Consider the following 19,169-nt stretch of genomic DNA (forward strand, 5'->3'; position numbering starts at 1 on the left):
CAACATAAGCTCCGCCCACAAATATTCCGGCACATTTGGAGGACCCAATCAACATTGTCGCACGGATAGTGAGAGGCTCACTCGGCAGGGCGAGGGTGTTTAGAGATCGTCCTCCAGTTACCCTGATGATGTTTTCTAATAAAGAAATCGATTCTATTCTGATGGAATTCCGTATATATGCCGACTTCTAGGCCCAGACGTCTCCAAAGCCACTCGCAGGATTAATGCCCTCACAGTTGAACACTTATGCCTTCCCTAGCGATATTTTGTCTGCAGACATTGCATGGATTCCATCGATGATGCTGAACATCAGGAGATATAAGAATTGAACAGTTTCTGTAAAGTAGTCTAGTATGTGTAGCTAATTTCATGTTTAACCAATACGGTTAGTATAGGTAGGTAAAGCACTCAAATAACCGGAGACAATTAGCGAGCCGTTCGGGTGGACTGATGGACTCCCATATCTGCGATGGCTGTAATGGAGACGCCAATTTCTTTCAGTAGCAGGTCGAACTGGCTTCGGTCCATTCGAAAGTACCGTCTAAACTGCTCTCCATGTAACCGCATCTCCTAAATCAGACGATGGTACTTGGCGTATATCTTTCGGGTCCTTAGGAGCGGGGTGGACCCAGAAAGATCTGGTCACACGGCGACTATTGCAGCTGTCCTCCAGCATAACGATCAAGAAATCTTTACAAAGCTTTGTGTCTCTCATTTTGGTTTGAATTAATAGTCTTCCATCCCAGTTTATTTAACTACTTTTACTGGGAAAATAGATACATTTTGGAGGGAGTAACCGAGAATAATTAAAAGTTCAATATCAATTTAAGTAAAGAATAATCTGAAAATATAAAATAAACACGTATGCAATAACCATATTAATGATAACATTACATTCAATAATTAATATTTAAAGATACTTTTTAGAATATAATGTGAATATTATTCAAGAAAGGACCGATAATTATAACCAGCAATATTATCACAATATACATTTTAGTTGGGAACATTATTTAATAAACGATTAAGTCATTATAGCCATCACTTTTATTTTCACAAGAAACGTAACAACATGGGAACATTATTTAATAATGGAACATGTAATTGGAACATGGTTATTGCAAACGTTATAGTTACATAAACGGAAAACTACAAGAGTGTAATATTATTCACATGTCCTATTTTTGAAATGTAACATGTATGTAGGGATGGGGGATATGTCCTACCACTTATTTAGATTTTTTGCTGTAATTTGGTAACTTCCGGTTATGTGAACGGATTCCGCTGCAACGAAGACGATGCAAAGTTTGAAATATTTAAAAGTCTGACGTGTCCGTTTCTCGACGGAGACCTCAGCCGCGAGGGGGCCTTTCCGATTCCACTCCGTTGTGACGGACTTCATTGGAATGAATGACATCCGGCGCAAACATAATGGAGTGCGTGAATCTAATGTGAATGATACATTCGGCGAACGCGCACAAACTCCAATTAAGATAACACCGAGTCAGCTAACAAACATTTTACTCACCGTCGTATTACCGTTTAACAAAGAATTAGGCTATCTGAGTTTGTCATCCCTGATTACCCCAAGTTAAATCTAAGTAGGTTGAACTCCCTTTGTAGTATAGGCCTCAGTATTACGGTTGGTCTTACATCAACTCTAGCCAGTGTACGAGACAGATTTTCTTTTTTAAATGCCTCTTTCTGTTGTGGGTCTTGCCCTACCCATCAGTTTGAGGGACCAATCAGAACATTCAGATTGTTTTTGCAATGAACTCATTGAAGTCATCCAGACTCAGAGGCTAAACTGACATCGGCAGAAGAAGTGGCGGAGCAGTACATTTGGGTATTCGGGGAAGCCTTAAGCCCCTTCTATAGATTCTATTTCTATGATGAAAAACTGGGTCTTCCAGATCTGCATGCCCTCCATGGCAGACAGAACCTCCCCCTCCAATCCGCTGGTGGCCCTAAACTGGTCCATCAGGGACCCATCTAACATGTAGACATGGTAGGATTTCTGCTATAGGCGGACGTGTTGTTTTTGAGTATTCTCTCAAATGAAATGAAGTAGCATCATAAAACAGAATTTGTGAAACTTTTACAAGGTTGTACACATTATCATCAATGCAATCATCGCGTTGTACTAGGGCAAGTAAGCCTAGCTCCTTTCCATACGGTTCACTGCGGTTTAATTTCTCTTAAAGTTCATTATTAGCGTGGCACACCATAACAAACAGTCCCAACATGTTTTGAAAAATATTACAACCTACAACTACTTTCTATTAAACTAAGTCCATCTCTTTTTTGTTAGTTTGGGTTCTTTTTGGTTCCAGTTGGTTCTGTTAATTTCTAGTGAATAGAACAAGGGCTACAGTAAGCATTCAGACTGGTTTCATCCAGTCTCATTCAGGAATACCTTTCACCTGAAATTGGAAATGCACTGAAAGAGAGAAAAGCTTTAGCTTTAAGACCTATTTAGTTTTAACCTCCCACTCGTACTGTTGTGACTTGGAGTGGAATGATAGCACAAACAAACTGGCACCCAAACTAGTGCAATTTCAGTTTAACTTCTAAAACAACACTTCACACGGAACACACATCCCACGATCACACCTGATGCATTCTGGGTTCTTAACTAGCTTTTTAGTTTGGTTCTAGTGTCACAATAACAAAATTCATCACTATCACTAGCGTAAACCATAAATAATTAAATACATTATAATGTTAAATACAGAACATAAAGGTCAAAGCATCACCAGCATATGTAAACAAAGACATTATGATAAAGAAGATATGCTTTTACATAATAAACAGAGCAAAGGCTCCATTCAATCCGCTTCACTAAAATGTTAAGGTTTGAAAAATCATTTTTTGGTTGATCCAAAAACTTTAGAGTTTATCATAAATCTCTGCTAAATAGGAAACAGCCTCCTGCAAATCTCAACCACCCTGTAAGGCTGAACATTACAGACTAAATAGAGCCTGTAGCCTGGTCAATAATTAATATAGATCATACTTTTACATCACTAATTAGACCATCTAGGAAATCTTACAATGTAACCATGCTTAATCATTTGGGGTTTGGAATCCAATCAAATCTTATATCTTGTAATTATATGGTTTACTGGACCCAAAACATCTGGCGTAACTGTTTACCAAGAGATTGATATGACACCTGGTTTTACTTTAAACCAAGAGCAGAATAGGACAGAGGGGCTGCTCTTCACTGGACCACGCAATTCACTGACAGAGGTTGCTCTATCCTGGAACATGCAATTCACTGACAGAGGTTGCTCTATCCTGGAACACGCAATTCACTGACAGAGGTTGCTCTATGCTGGAACACACAATTCAAAGACAGAGGTTGCTCTATGCTGGAACACTCATTTGCTTTCATCGGCCATAGAACAGATGATATCTCAATAAAATCACTACTACAGTCCAGATGCTGAGCAGAATCCACTAAGTAAAGAAAGAACAGATTAATGGGTGTCAGTGTGACTCTTGTAGAGGGAAGACAGGGAGACTGTCCCTCTGTCTCTTCCTGCCTCTGTGTCTACCTCTCACACTCCTACCTCCGCCTCTACCTCTCTCACACTCCTGCCTCCGTCTCTACCTCTCTCATACTCCTACCTCCGCCTCTACCTCTCTCACACTCCTGCCTCCGCCTCTACCTCCCTCACACTCCTGCCTCCACCTCTACCTACCTCACACTTCTGCCTCTGCCTCTACCCCTCACACTTCTGCCTCTGCCTCTACCCCTCACACTCCCTCTCAGTCCCCTGTTGATGAGTCTGTGTTAGGGTTAATTGGAGTCCATGTCCTCAGTGGATGAAAGCGAAAAAAAGCGAGCAGAAGAGGAAAAACTGTTGTTGTGTAGAAGAAGGTCAGCTCTCCTCCATCTCAGCACCGCCCTGTTTTGCACTGTAGTCATCATGGGTGGAGACGGGGGGCAACATTGTCAGAAGAACGTTGTTAGAATGTCAGGGCCAGGGTGTCCCCAATTTAGAGCAGGGAACTGGGGCTCTCTGGGGGAGGGGTGGAGTTGTTTGTAGGGCTGTGGCGCATGGGCAGGATGTCATAATGGCTGGGTAAGAGGCTACTCCGAGGAAGGTCGTAGGGACTCTGGGAGAAACCAGTGGCCATCCCATTGGGTCCCTTGAGAACACTCACTGTTGGCTCTGAGGGAGAGAAAGAGTGAGAGAAATGTGAATGTTTCATTTTTTTATTTTATAAACTATGTTTTCATGTTCATTATAGTTTTGCTATTCTCAGAATAACAGGAACTCTGAAGGACCGAAATAAATGTTCATTGGAAAAATACATTTTCCACACACAAAAAAAGGTTCCTGTGCCAATATAGACCTTTAAATTGAATTGAAATTGAGAAAGTGAATTAAAGGGAGGAAAAAAAATACAATTACCATATTCCATATTATATTATGTACTATTAATAACAGAGGGGTTAATTTGGGATTTAGTGAGGGAGTGGCAGAAAGAGAGGACCAAGAAATGACCCGCCATGAAACAAAAGCCTGAGACACTTCATGCATGGGGGTATAATGGAAGTATAATGGGGGTATAATGGGGGTATAATGGAGGTATAATGGGGGTATAAAGGGGCTATAATGGAGGTATAATGGGGGTATAATGGGGGTATAATGGGGGTATAATGGAGGTATAATGGGGGTATAAAGGGGGTATAATGGAGGTATAATTGGGGGTATAATGGGGGTATAATTGGGGGTATAATGGGGGTATAATGGGGGTATAATGGAGGTATAATGGGGGTATAAAAGGGGTATAATGGAGGTATAATGGCGGTATAATGGGGGTATAAAGGGGGTATAATGGGGGTATAATGGAGGTATAATTGGGGGTATAACGAGGGTATAACGGAGGTATAATGGAGGTATAATGGGGGTAGAAACAGATGACTTTGCAGCCTCCAAACCAGCCATGCTGTTACAGTGTTGTAACAGTGAGCCATGCTCACTACCTAGTCCTCCAGGAAATCGCCAAGATACTCCAAAAACATTAATGTCAGCTTGTCTATAAGTGACCTCACCTTGTCTCAGACATATTACCACCTGTCATTTTTAAGGAGATATTTGCTTGAAATAAGTGAAATAATCAAGACAAATTACACGATATTCAAGGCATATTTTCTAAAAACAAGCGGTATATTCTTGCTTGTTAAGAAAAATGTACCTTATTTTAAGGATGGTTGGATTTTTTTAAACTGAAAACAAGTTAAATATTCTTGATAAGATATATTTTACAGTGTATGTTGTAGTTCTCATTGTCCTCCATGGGGTGAAAGTACATAATCTCCAGCCCTATGTCAGGATATACCTTATTCAAGCCATGCAACCAAATTGATTCAGTGTCTGCAAAGATAGATTCGCCATTCAAGTAGATCTTCCCTTGCTGTCTTCCGAGTGGACATGTGATGTGGACGAAGGGCTATGGCGAAGTGCTATACGAAGTGCTATGGACGAAGTGCTATGGTCTGAGCACTGACAGGCTGACCCCTCACCCCTTCAACCTCTGCAGCAATTCTGTCAGCACTCATATGTCTATTTCCCAAAGACAACCTCTGGATATGACACGGAGCACATGCACTCAACTTCTTTGGTTGACCATGGCGAGGCCTGTTCGGAGTGGAACCTGTCCTGTTAAACCGTTGTATGGTCTTGGCCACCGTGATGCAGCTCAGTTTCAGGGTCTTGGCAATCTTCTTAAAGCCTAGGCCATCTTTATGTAGAGCAACAATTCTTTTTTTCAGATCCTCAGAGAGTTCTTTGCCATGAGGTGCCATGTTGAACTTCCAGTTACCAGTATGAGGGAGTGTGAGAGCAATGACACCAAATTTAATACACCTGCTCCCCATTCACACCTGAGACCTTGTAACACTAACGAGTCACATGACACCGGGGAGGGAAAATGGCTAATTGGGCCCAATTTGGAAATTTTCACTTAGGGATGTACTCAGTTTTGTTGCCAGTGGTTTAGCCATTAATGGCTGTGTGTTGTGTTATTTTGAGGGGACAACAAATTTACACTGTTATACAAGCTGTACATTCACTACTTTACATTGTAGCAAAGTTTAATTTCTTCAGTGTTGTCAAATGAACAGATATAATCAGATAATGACTAATAATAAATGTGAGGGGTGTGCTCACTTTTGTGACATACTGTATGTGACTGCATAATCATTAAGACCCGGTACGATGAAGATTTTAATACCTAGTGGTTGTCATAAAATTTCTAGGAAATGGCTGATTGGAAGGTAAATAATAAAGTGGATAATCTGTATTCAGTGCATGCAAGTGTTCTTTGAACATCTTTTCAAATTGTCTTCATAATGAGGAATATTAGGTGGAACAGGGTGTTGACTCATCTGTGTTCTTTGTGGGAGTTTTTTGTGGACATACTGTCTCATTCCATGAAGGATCATGAAGGATGACTTAACTTGTAGTCATAGTGCTCCCCATCGCTGTGCATCTTGTTTGCAAAAAATGGTTGCACATAAAAAAGTGATGAGTAAGTACCAGTTCAGCCAAGTCTTTGATGCAGCAGGGCTTGATGCTGTGGGGCTTGATGCAGGGATGCTTGATGCTGTGGTGGTTAATGCTGTGGTGGTTGATGCTGCGGTGGTTGATGCTATGGGGCTTGATGCTGTGGTGGTTGATACTGTGGTGGTTGATGCTGCGGGACTTGATGCAGGGATGCTTGATGCTGCGATGGTTGATGCTGTGGTGGTTGATGCTGTGGTGGTTGATGCTACAGGGCTTGATGCTGTGTTAGTTGATGTTGTCTCTCAATGTCCCATTCTGTCTAGTTGAGGCCCTCTCAATGTCCCATTCTGTCTGGTTGAGGCCCTCTCAATGTCACATTCTGTCTAGTTGAGGCCCTCTCAATGTCCCATTCTGTCTAGTTGAGGCCCTCTCAATGTCCCATTCTGTCTAGTTGAGGCCCTCTCATTGTCCCATTCTGTCTAGTTGAGGCCCTCTCAATGTCCCATTCTGTCTAGTTGAGGCCCTCTCAATGTCCCATTCTGTCTAGTTGAGGCCCTCTCAATGTGCCACTCACCCACGTCATATAGCTTCCTGTTGGCTGAGGTGAGGACTGTAGCAGCACCAACACAGAAGGAGGACAGTTCCCCTGAAGGAGGACAGAAGGAGGACAGTTCCCCTGAAGGAGGACAGAAGGAGGACAGTTCCCCTGAAGAAGGACAGAAGGAGGACAGCTCCCCTGAAGGAGGACAGAAGGAGGACAGCTCCCCTGTAGGAGGACAGAAGGAGGACAATACATCGCAGTGGGTAGCAGGGTGACCAGGGGACTTCATCTCCACATAGCTGCTGTATGTGTGCTTACATCTGGAGCCAGGGTCCAACAGATCTCTGGAGCCAGTGGCTAAAAGACCTCTGGGGCCTGGGGCCAACAGATCTCTGAAGCCAGGGACCAACAGACCTTTGGGGCCTGGGGCCAACCGACCTCTGGGGCCAGGGGCCAACAGACCTCTGGGGCCTGGGGCCAACACACCTCTGGGGCCAAGGGCAAACAGACCTCCAAAGCCAGGGGCCAACAGACCTCCGGGAACAGGGGCCAACAGACCTCCAGGGCCAGGGGACAACAGACTTCCAGAGCCAGGGGCCAAAAGACCTCCGGGAACAGTGGCCAACAGACCTCCAGGGCCAGGGGACAACATAGTTCCAGAGCCAGGGGCCAAAAGACCTCCAGGAACAGGGGACAACAGACCTCCAGGGCAAGGGGACAACAGACATCCAGAGCCAGGGGCCAACAGACCTCCAGGAACAGAGGACAACAGATCTCCAGGACCAGGGGACAACAGACCTCCAGGGCCAGGGGACAACAGACCTCCAGGGCCAGGGGACAACAGACTTCCAGAGTCAGGAGCCAATAGACCTCTGGAGCCAGCTGTGTGTTTACATGGGGCCAGAGACCCAGCAGCAATGGGCGGGTCTCTGATGGAAGCATAGGGGTTCTCACCACTCAAAGAACATTGGCTGTGACTGCCCTTCATGAAATCTATAGAGAACACAAAAATACACACACACACAATCAAAGACACACAAAGACCACACATAGCAAACATGCACAGAAAAACACAATTACATTGAAAGCTCAATGTCAAACAAAATACTGAAATATTGTAATTTTCATTACATTACTGCTTTTAAAGCTTAAACAGTGTGTATGATGTGTACCTGCTGTCTTGATGGATCTTTTCTGTGTCCCTGTGTCTCCTGGTTGGACATCTAGAACACAAGTCAATAGTGAAAAGTTAACCTTTCAACGAATAAGAGGTCAAAATAACACTTTGAATATGTGAATTTTCTTTGTAAAATTAATGGATAACAACGTCATCACTCAGGTGTGTCGTAGTATATTATGTAGTACATATACTTTAAAAACCCTTCATTTGTTACAGGTGTGTCTAACCTCATTGCTGCTCATTGCACCTTTAATTTGCCTTCATTGCACATTTAGAATTGCCATTTGTACAGTAGATGGAAAGAAACTGTTCTTGAGCCTGCTGGTGCAGGAATGAAGAGACCTGTCTGATGGTAGAATGGGAAACAGTTTGTGGCATGGATGTGAACGGTCCCTGGTGATGCCGCATGCCCAATGCAGACAACGTTTGCGCTGGAAGTCTACGATGGCTGAGAGCTTGGCACCAGGGATGTGCCGTTGTAGGGCCTTCCAGTCGGCTACGGAGCAATCGCTAAACCACACTTTGGCGAAATTAGTCAGAATGGCTCTCTAGTATCTGTGAAATGGACTAGCTATTCATTGTTGTGCTGGGGCGAGACCTTCCAAAATTTGAGTAACTTCAACGTCCCTTTACGTTGCCTCTAAATGTAAGGTAAGGTAACTTACCTTACATTTTTAACGGTTTAACTGAATAACGGTTATCGAAGTAAACTTTTTGGTGAACGGATTAACTGATTATTTGCGCCCAGCTATGGTGACAAACACGCAATCCATAAATACTAAATATGTATTTCAGACTGCTGAGATGGAAATGGTCTGGGCCAGATTAGTATGTCTCAAACCATGGTATGCCAAAAGTTCTCGGATGGTCTACAATTTCTGGTGGATTTTCGAAGTACGCATCCGTGCATGCTTTTTTGGGGTAATATAGACCATAACCCCTTGCGCTGTAAAAGAGGAGGGGTTTCCACAATTCTGTTGTTTTTTCACTTGACAAAAAGTCAGTTATTGTCACCTACACTCACCTAAAGGATTATTAGGAACACCATACTAGTACTGTGTTTGACCACCTTTCGCCTTCAGAACTGCCTTAATTCTACGTGGCATTGATTCAACAAGGTGCTGAAAGCATTCTTTAGAAATGTTGGCCCATATTGATAGGATAGCATCTTGCAGTTGATGGAGATTTGTGGGATGCCCATCCAGGGCACGAATCTCCCGTTCCACCACATCCCAAAGATGCTCAATTTGGTTGAGATCTGGTGAGTGTGGGGGCCATTTCAGTACATTGAACTCATTGTCATGTTCAAGAAACCAATTTGAAATTATTCAAGCTTTGTGACATGGTGCATTATCCTGCTGGAAGTAGCCATCAGAGGATGGGTACATGGTGGTCATAAAGGGATGGACATGGTCAGAACCAATGCTCAGGTAGGCCGTGGCATTTAAACGATGCCCAATTGGCACTAAGGGGCCTAAAGTGTGCCAAGAAAACATCCCCCACACCATTACACCACCACCACCAGCCTGCACAGTGGTAACAAGGTATGATGGATCCATGTTCTCATTCTGTTTACGCCAAATTCTGACTCTATCATCTGAATGTCTCAACAGAAATCGAGACTCATCAGACCAGGCAACATTCTTCTAGTCTTCAACTGTCCAATTTTGGTGAGCTTGTGCAAATTGTAGCCTCTTTTTCCTATTTGTAGTGGAGATGATTGGTACCCGGTGGGGTCTTCTGCTGTTGTAGCCCATCTGCCTCAAGGTTGTGCGTGTTGTGGCTTCACAAATGCTTTGCTGCATACCTCGGTTGTAACGAGTGGTTATTTCAGTCAAAGTTGCTCTTCTATCAGCTTGAATCAGTCGGCTCATTCTCCTCTGACCTCTAGTATCAACAAGGCATTTTCGCCCACAGGACTGCCGCATACTGGATGTTTTTCCCTTTTCACACCATTCTTTGTAAACCCTAGAAATGGTTGTGCGTGAAAATCCCAGTAACTGAGCAGATTGTGAAATACTCAGACCGGCCCGTCTGGCACCAACAACCATGCCACGCTCTAAATTGCTTAAATCAACTTTCTTTCCCATTCTGACATTCAATTTGGAGTTCAGGAGATTGTCTTGACCAGGACCACACCCCTAAATGCATTGAAGCAACTGCCATGTGATTGGTTGATTAGATAATTTCATTAATGAGAAATTGAACAGGTGTTCCTAATAATCCTTTAGGTGAGTGTATATTGATAGTTATTGCATCAATGTAATTCATGAATGAAGGAAAAATGTATGTTATTATCTGGTGGAAGTAAACTTCATAAGAAACATTATTCAGTTTGCTTGATGGTATCTAGTTAAATAATAAAAATTGCCGTGAGGTTAATGCTTGAAAAAAGTATCTAATGTTGAGACGCAATTTTATGACAAGCTAGTATGTCCCAATCGGTCCCAATACTGGCATACTAGCTTACTATATACTAAACAGTACATACTTCATCATCCGCAAAGTACGTACTTATAGTATATAGTATGCGATTTGAGATTAGCCCTAATGCACACACAGTCAGACGATGTCAAGGAGGCTCTGGGAAATGTTTACATAATAACAAATAAATGTTTAGATTCTGCTGAAATAAGAACACTGGGATTTGATAGACACATAATGAATACCAAAGAATACCTTTAAAAGACTTCTGTTCCATGTGCTATACTCTCAGACAAACAAACAGACTGCATTCACAGACATTTGTAGAGGTATCTTATAATGGCTTGTTTCTTGGTATAAACATCTGGGTATTAACATGTTGTTGTATTAACATCTCCAGGCCAGCCTTTCTAAGCTCCTTCATGGTACTTAAGAAACTTAGCTGGGTCTGGTCTTGATTCTGGCCTTTGCATTTGCATTTGTTGTGTGTTGCTTGTGTCTGACAATATGGTGACCAAAGAGGTGGCAACACAAATCATACTGATCTTCCTTAGGCAGGCATGCCAAAACTGTTTGGTACATTAAGAAAAAGAAAGATAAGGAAAATGACCTGCTTGACCAGGCCTAGTCATCATAAAGACAACAAGGAAACACTGTGTAGTCAAGGAGAAATAAGTCAGTAGGCTAAATCAGAAAGGCCTGTAGCTGGAGTGGTTGTGTGAGTTTAATACGTAGCCCATTTACAATAAACATCCTAGAGCCCCAGAAAATCCTCTGAACCTACTTCAAGCTGTTAATAATATCATTACAAAACTAGAGTCACCCTCTCCTGGGAAACACATTGTTACTAAAAGATTAAAGTTGGTGTTCATGATATTAAACCAATAACATCTTTCTATCTCCTGGCAGCTTGAACTAATCCTGTAGCAGGTGTGCAGAGAGATGGTAAATCATGTTACCAACCACCAAGACAACAACTGAGTGTGAGAACAACACCCCTACATTGTTCTATTCTGTAAAGAGTCCTGTTCCTTACAGAGTCCTATTCCTCACAGAGTCTTGTTCCTTACAGAGTCATATTCCTTACAGAGTCCTATTCCTTACAGAGTCTTGTTCCTTACAGAGTCCTATTCCTTACAGAGTCCTTTTCCTTACAGAGTCCTATTCCTTACAGAGTCCTATTCCTTACATAGTCCTGTTCCTTACAGAGTCCTATTCCTTACAAAGTCCTGTTCCTTACAGAGTCCTGTTCCTTACAGAGTCCTATTCCTTACAGAGTCCTGTTCCTTACAGAGTCCTGTTCCTTACAGAGTCCTATTCCTTACAGAGTCCTATTCCTTACAGAGTCATATTCCTTACAGAGTCCTATTCCTTACAGAGTCTTGTTCCTTACAGAGTCCTATTCCTTACAGAGTCCTTTTCCTTACAGAGTCCTATTCCTTACAGAGTCCTATTCCTTACATAGTCCTGTTCCTTACAGAGTCCTATTCCTTACAGAGTCCTGTTCCTTACAGAGTCCTGTTCCTTACAGAGTCCTATTCCTTACAGAGTCCTGTTCCTTACAGAGTCCTGTTCCTTACAGAGTCCTATTCCTTACAGAGTCCTGTTCCTTACAGAGTCCTGTTCCTTACAGAGTCCTATTCCTTACATAGTCTTGTTCCTTACAGAGTCCTTTTCCTTACAGAGTCCTATTCCTTACAGAGCCCTGTTCCTTACAGAGTCCTGTTCCTTACAGAGTCCTGTTCCTTACAGAGTCCTATTCCTTACAGAGTCCTGTTCCTTACAGAGTCCTATTCCTTACAGAGTCCTGTTCCTTACAGAGTCCTGTTCCTTACAGAGTCCTATTCCTTACCGAGTCATGTTCCTTACAGAGTCCTATTCCTTACAGAGTCCTGTTCCTTACAGAGTCCTGTTCCCTACACCAGGGGTGTCCAAACTCTTCCACGGAGGGCCGAGTGTCTACAGGTTTTTGCTCTCTCTGTGTCCTTGACTGATTAATTAGGTCACTAATTGGTTCATTTCTACCCTCACCTGGTTGTTTAGGTCTGAACTTGGAACCAATTTATAGGAAAAACCCAAAACCTGCAAACACACGGCCCTCCGTGGAATGGTTTGGACAGCCCTGCCCTACACAATCCTATTCCCTACAGAGTCCTATTCTGTAAAGAATCCTATTCCCTATAGAGTCCTATTCCCTACAGAGTCCTATTCCCTACACAATCCAATTCCTTACAAAGTCCTATTCCTTACAGAGTCCTATTCCTTACAGAGTCCTATTCCCTACAGAGTCCTATTCCCTACAGAGTCCTATTCCCTACACAATCCAATTCCTTACAAAGTCCTATTCCCTACAGAGTCCTGTTCCCTACACAATCCTATTTCCTACAGAGTCCTATTTCCTACACAATCCTATTCCCTACACAATCCTATTCCCTACACAATCCTATTCCATACAGAGTCCTATTCCATACAGAGTCCTATTCCCTACAGAGTCCTATTCCTGGGGGTTAAGGAGTTAGGGGGTTAGAGTTACATATCGTCCCTAGATTGTTAAAATTGCAGTAGAGTTAGGGGATTAATGGGGTTAGAGTCAGGGGGTTAAGGGGTTAAGAGTTTAGGGTTATATTGTACCTAGATTGCTGAGGTTGCAGTAGGCTCTCCACTCGGACCCATTCCTGACTCCGTTGAGGGTGCTGGACTGAAGAACGAGAATAAACATACCAACCTGTCACACTGGTTCTCTAAATGGTGTCTTCAATGTAAAACAGTCTTTAAACACCTTTCTAGTATGCATCAATATGAGAATATTGAGAACAACTGCATTAAACAACTGAGTGCTGATGAAGGTGTTCTACCTGGAGAGTGAGAGTGCCATCCAGACTGGTGGCGATGTTTGAGGCAGCGTTACACTGGGCCAAAGACACAGTGTGGTAAGACGGGTTGGAGAAACAGCTGCTGCTGGCACTCTGGCTTACAGCCTGAGACACATCCACGGTGGAGGGACGCATGGCTATCGTACTACCACACTCTGAAAAACAGAGGTCAGGGGTCAGAGATCAGACAGGACAGGGTTGTAGGGTCAGAGGTCAGGACTCACCAGACAGGGCGGGGGGTTTAGGGTCGAAAGTCAGGACTCACCAGACAGGGCAGGGGGGTAGGGTCAGAGGTCAGAACTCACCAGACAGGGCAAGGGGGTAGGGTCAGAGGTCAGAACTCACCAGACAGGGCAGGGGGGTAGGGTCAGAGGTCAGAACTCACCAGACAGGGAAGGGGGGTAGGGTCAGAGGTCAGAACTCACCAGACAGGGCAGGGGGTAGGATCAGAGGTCAGAACTCACCAGACAGGGCGGGGGTGTAAGCCACACTAGGCGGAAGGTGCTGACCCTTGTCTCCCTGTCTCTGGCGGTACCAGACAAACAGGCTGAGTAGAGCCATGATGATGAGGAGGAGGAAGATTACCCCCATCACAGCACCAGCTGACTGGCGTTCTGAACCCCCCCGTGCTGGACCCATCTTAGTGTAGGGGTTCAACCCCTCCATCATCAGAGCAGCTGAAAACAGACATATACAGGGTTTTAACCCCTCCATCATCAGAGCAGCTGAAAACAGACACACACAGGGGTTCAACCCATCCATCATCAGAGCAGCTGGAAACAGAAACACAGCGGTTCAACCCCTCCATCATCAGAGCAGCTGGAAACATACACACAGACACACACACCCACACCCAGACACCTATACACACACCTACACACACCCACACACATATGCACACCCACACACATACACACACCCACACACACACATGTACAAATACAGACAAAAATCATCAAATAATTAACAAAATCATCCTCTTTCCTTTACCCTAACTCTAATCTTAAAGCTCATTAGAACCCTAACCTTAACCCCAAGCCAACAAGTCATGATTTACCATGGGTTATTATACTATACAGAATGTCCTCACTAGTCATGATTTACCATGGGATATTATACTATACAGAATGTCCTCACTAGTCAGGATTAACCATGGGTTATTATATTATACAGAATGTCCTCACTAGTCATGATTTACCATGGGATATTATACTATACAGAATGTCCTCACTAGTCATGATTTACCATGGGTTATTATATTATACAGAATGTCCTCACTAGTCATGATTTACCATGTGTTATAATACTATACAGAATGTCCCCACTAGTCATGATCATCAGGGGTAATTATACTAAACAGAATGTCCTCACTAGTCCTGATATACCATGTGTTATTTTACTATACAGAATGTCCCCACTAGTCATGATCATCATGGGTTATTATACTATACACAATGTCCTCACTAGTCATGATCATCATGGGTTATTATACTATACAGAATGTCCTCACTAGTCATGATTTACCATGGGTTATTATATTATACAGAATGTCCTCACTAGTCATGATTTACCATGGGTTATTATATGATACAGAATGTCCTCACTAGTCATGATTTACCATGGGTTATTATATTATACAGAATGTCCTCACTATTCATGATTTACCATGGGTTATTATATTATACAGAATGTCCTCACTAGTCATGATTTACCATGGGTTATTATACTATACAGAATGTCCTCACTAGTCATGATTTACCATGGGTTATTATATTATACAGAATGTCCTCACTAGTCATGATTTACCATGGGTTATTATATTATACAGAATGTCCTCACTAGTCATGATCATCATGGGTTATTATACTATACAGAATGTCCTCACTAGTCATGATCATCATGTGTTATTATATTATACAGAATGTCCTCACTAGTCATGATTTACCATGGGTTATTATATCATACAGAATGTCCTCACTAGTCATGATTTACCATGGGTTATTATATCATACAGAATGTCCTCACTAGTCATGATTTACCATGGGTTATTATATTATACAGAATGTCCTCACTAGTCATGTACATCATGGGTTATTACACTGGTGACATCCTCAGAAGTCCATAAATACATACAAGCACAAACATTCAGAAACACACACACAGAAACATTTACATCCCAAAAACATAGGCAATGGTGTGAGCGAGAAAGGGGGATGAATAGAGACATCAGTATGAGATTCTCCAGTCCATCTAACCTTGGTCACAGCGGATGCCTTTGTATCCTTGGCTGCAGTAGCAGGTTCCAGTGACGTAGTCACAGGTGGCGTTATTCAGACACTCACACAGCTGCTGACACCCATAGCCAAATGTACCAGGAGGACACTCTGCAGAGGAGAAGGGAAATCAACAGGCCAGTACAATAGAGCCCAGTCATATAGACCACATTAGAGTAACATCATAAAATACATACAGGGAAGTCACACTCTACTGTACAATAGATCCCTGCAAGACAGAGAGAGGTCACACTGTGCAGTACAACAGAGCCCTGTCATCCAGAGAGAGAGGTCAAACTGTACAGTAAAACAGAGCCCTGTCATACAAAGAGGTCACACAGTACTGTACAATAGAGCCCTGTCATACAGAGAGAGAGGTCACACTGTACAGTACAACAGAGCCCTGTCATACAGAGAGGTCACATAGTACTGTACAATAGAGCCCTGTAATACAGAGAGAGAGGTCACACTGTACAGTAAAATATAGCCCTGTCATATAGAGAGGCCACACTGTACAGGAAAATATAGCCCTGTCATATAGAGAGGCCACACTGTACAGGACAATAGAGGCCTGGCATCCAGAGAGGTCACGCTGTACAGTAAAATATAGCCTTGTCATACAGAGAGGTCACAGAGATTGAAGTAATGTGGGGAACAGTTCTCCAGCTTGACAACTTCACTATTTAAGTATACACTTTTTGGGTATTGCATTACCAATACTAATAAGGACTAATAAGGAACCATTTCAGCAGATTAATTTTTGTGTGAATACATTTTAGATACTTTTTCTAAACAAAATACAAAAAAATAATAATTAGATTTTGCTGGAATATAGTGCATTAAAGGTTTAAAAAGTAGTCTAAAGTTTGTAATTTTCACTAAGAGGTGCATTCTCAACAAATGAATTTTGGGAAAGATACTGAAGAAGAATGACTGATTCAATCATTCGTGAGTCATCCAGTGGACCATTGAGACCATTCAGATGTAGATTCACTTACTCTGTTCACAGTTGGTCCCGATGAATCCGGTGCGACAGGCACACTGCCCGGTCACATAGTCACAGACCGCTCCGTTCTGACAACGACATACCTCTGAGCAGTCCCTGCCATAGAACCCTGATGGACAGCCTGGAGAACAACACATAGAAACACAACACAACCCAAGGCACATCAATTAATTATTTCATAGATAAATAACATCAATGACACAACACGGGGTGAAGCTCATAGATAAACAACAGTTATGACGCAAAACAGGGTGAAGTTCATAAATAAAAAACTTTAATGACACAACACACAGTGAGGAAAATGCAACACAATATACAGATACTATCTGGTATAGTCACAAGGCACAGGTGCAGACACACAACCAAAACACACCAGACACAGAACTGTGAGAACAGACAGCACATAGCCAGGCCTGTTAAAAGTGAATTAATCATCATAAAAAAATAATAAAACTAATCATTCTAGTCCCCAACAACAAATTAATTATTGAATGAATGGATGGATGAATGTGTGACTGGCTTCACTTTAATATGAATGAATGAAAGGATGGGGAATGCCTAGATAAATGGCTGGATGGATGACAGGATGGGGAATGTCTAGATAAATGGCTGGATGGATGACAGGATGGGGAATGTCTAGATAAATGGCTGGATGGATGACAGGATGGGGAATACCTAGATAAATGGCAGGATGGATGACAGGGTGGGGTAGGTCTAGATAAATGGCTGGATGGATGACAGGACGGGGAATGTCTAGATAAATGGCTGGATAAATGACAGGATGGGGTAGGTCTAGATAAATGGCTGGATGGATGATAGGATGGGGAATGTCTAGAGAAATGGCTGGATGGATGACAGGATGGGGAATGCCTAGATAAATGGCTGGATGGATGACATGATCGGGAATGACTGGACAAATCACAGGATGTATGACAGGATGGGGTAGGTCTAAATAAATGGCTGGATAGATGACAGGATGGGGTAGGTCTAGATAAATGGTTGGATGGATGATAGGATGGGGAATGTCTAGAGAAATGGCTGGATGGATGACAGGATGGGGAATGCCTAGATAAATGGCTGGATGGATGACATGATCGGGAATGACTGGACAAATCACAGGATGTATGACAGGATGGGGTAGGTCTAAATAAATGGCTGGATGGATGACAGGATGTGGTAGGTCTAGATAAATGGCTGAATGGATGACAGGATGGGGAATGTCTAGAGAAATGGCTGGATGGATGACAGGATGGGGAATGCCTAGATAAATGGCTGGATGGATGACAGGATGGGGTAGGTCTAGATAAATGGCAGGATGGATGACAGGATGGGGAATGTCTAGATAAATGGCTGGATGGATGACAGGATGGGGTAGGTCTAGATAAATGGCTGGATGGATGACAGGATGGGGAATGTCTAGATAAATGGCTGGATGGATGACAGGATGGGGAATGTCTAGATAAATGGCTGGATGGATGACAGGATGGGGTAGGTCTAAATTAATGGCTGGATGGATGACAGGATGGGGAATGTCTAGATAAATGGCTGGATGGATGACAGGATGGGGAATGTCTAGATAAATGGCTGGATGGATGACATGATGGGGAATGTCTAGATAAATGGCTGGATGGATGACAGGATGGGGAATGTCTAAATAAATTGCTGGATGGATGACAGGATGGGGTAGGTCTAAATTAATGGCTGGATGGATGACAGGATGGGGAATGTCTAAATAAATGGCTGGATGGATGACAGGATGGGGTAGGTCTAAATTAATGGCTGGATGGATGACAGGATGGGGAATGTCTAAATAAATGGCTGGATGGATGACAGGATGGGGTAGGTCTAAATTAATGGCTGGATGGATGACAGGATGGGGAATTTCTAGATAAATGGTTGGATGGATGACATGATGGGGAATTAATGTATTAATCACAGGATGGATGACAGGATGGATCACATGATGAATGGCTGAATATATGACTAGTTGGATGACATGATGGGAAAAACCTAGATATATGGCGGGATGGATGACTGGATGAGGAATGGCTGGATAAACCGAAGGGTTGGTGACAGGAAGAATCACAGGATTAATGGCTGGATGACTACATGGATGACAGGGTAGGGAATGCATAGATACATGGCTGGATGAATGACAGGATGGATTACAGGACAATAAGTTATACAATAGGGCTGCCTTCCACCAGAACACTAAGTATTATACAGAAAGTGTAGGAGACTCTGTTCCCATCATTGTGGAGCTATATCTTCCTCGTAGTTCCAGGAAGGTGGGGCAATACAGTATGATTTCACTCACAGTAGATGTCCCTGTATGTCCGATCAGCACCATT

The 19,169-nt window shown here is 42.9% G+C and overlaps 1 protein-coding gene across 1 annotated transcript in view; it reads right to left on the bottom strand.

The window, feature by feature from the left end:
• Positions 1-3,684: 3,684 nt before the first annotated feature.
• megf11 (multiple EGF-like-domains 11) overlaps positions 3,685-19,169 on the bottom strand; it is a 289,636-nt gene continuing 274,151 nt past the window's right edge. The window contains exons 19-27 of the mRNA XM_034288058.1: positions 16,811-16,939; positions 15,795-15,923; positions 14,004-14,216; positions 13,522-13,694; positions 13,298-13,364; positions 8,235-8,285; positions 8,017-8,055; positions 7,096-7,287; positions 3,685-4,181 (exon numbers count right to left, since the gene is read on the bottom strand). Coding sequence (XP_034143949.1) covers positions 4,006-4,181; positions 7,096-7,287; positions 8,017-8,055; positions 8,235-8,285; positions 13,298-13,364; positions 13,522-13,694; positions 14,004-14,216; positions 15,795-15,923; positions 16,811-16,939 — 1,169 coding nt within the window. The 3' untranslated portion in view covers positions 3,685-4,005. The remainder of the gene's footprint in view (positions 4,182-7,095; positions 7,288-8,016; positions 8,056-8,234; positions 8,286-13,297; positions 13,365-13,521; positions 13,695-14,003; positions 14,217-15,794; positions 15,924-16,810; positions 16,940-19,169) is intronic.

Source organism: Esox lucius, chromosome 19 (genome assembly GCF_011004845.1).
Source record: "Esox lucius isolate fEsoLuc1 chromosome 19, fEsoLuc1.pri, whole genome shotgun sequence".
In the NCBI taxonomy this organism is placed as follows: domain Eukaryota; kingdom Metazoa; phylum Chordata; class Actinopteri; order Esociformes; family Esocidae; genus Esox; species Esox lucius.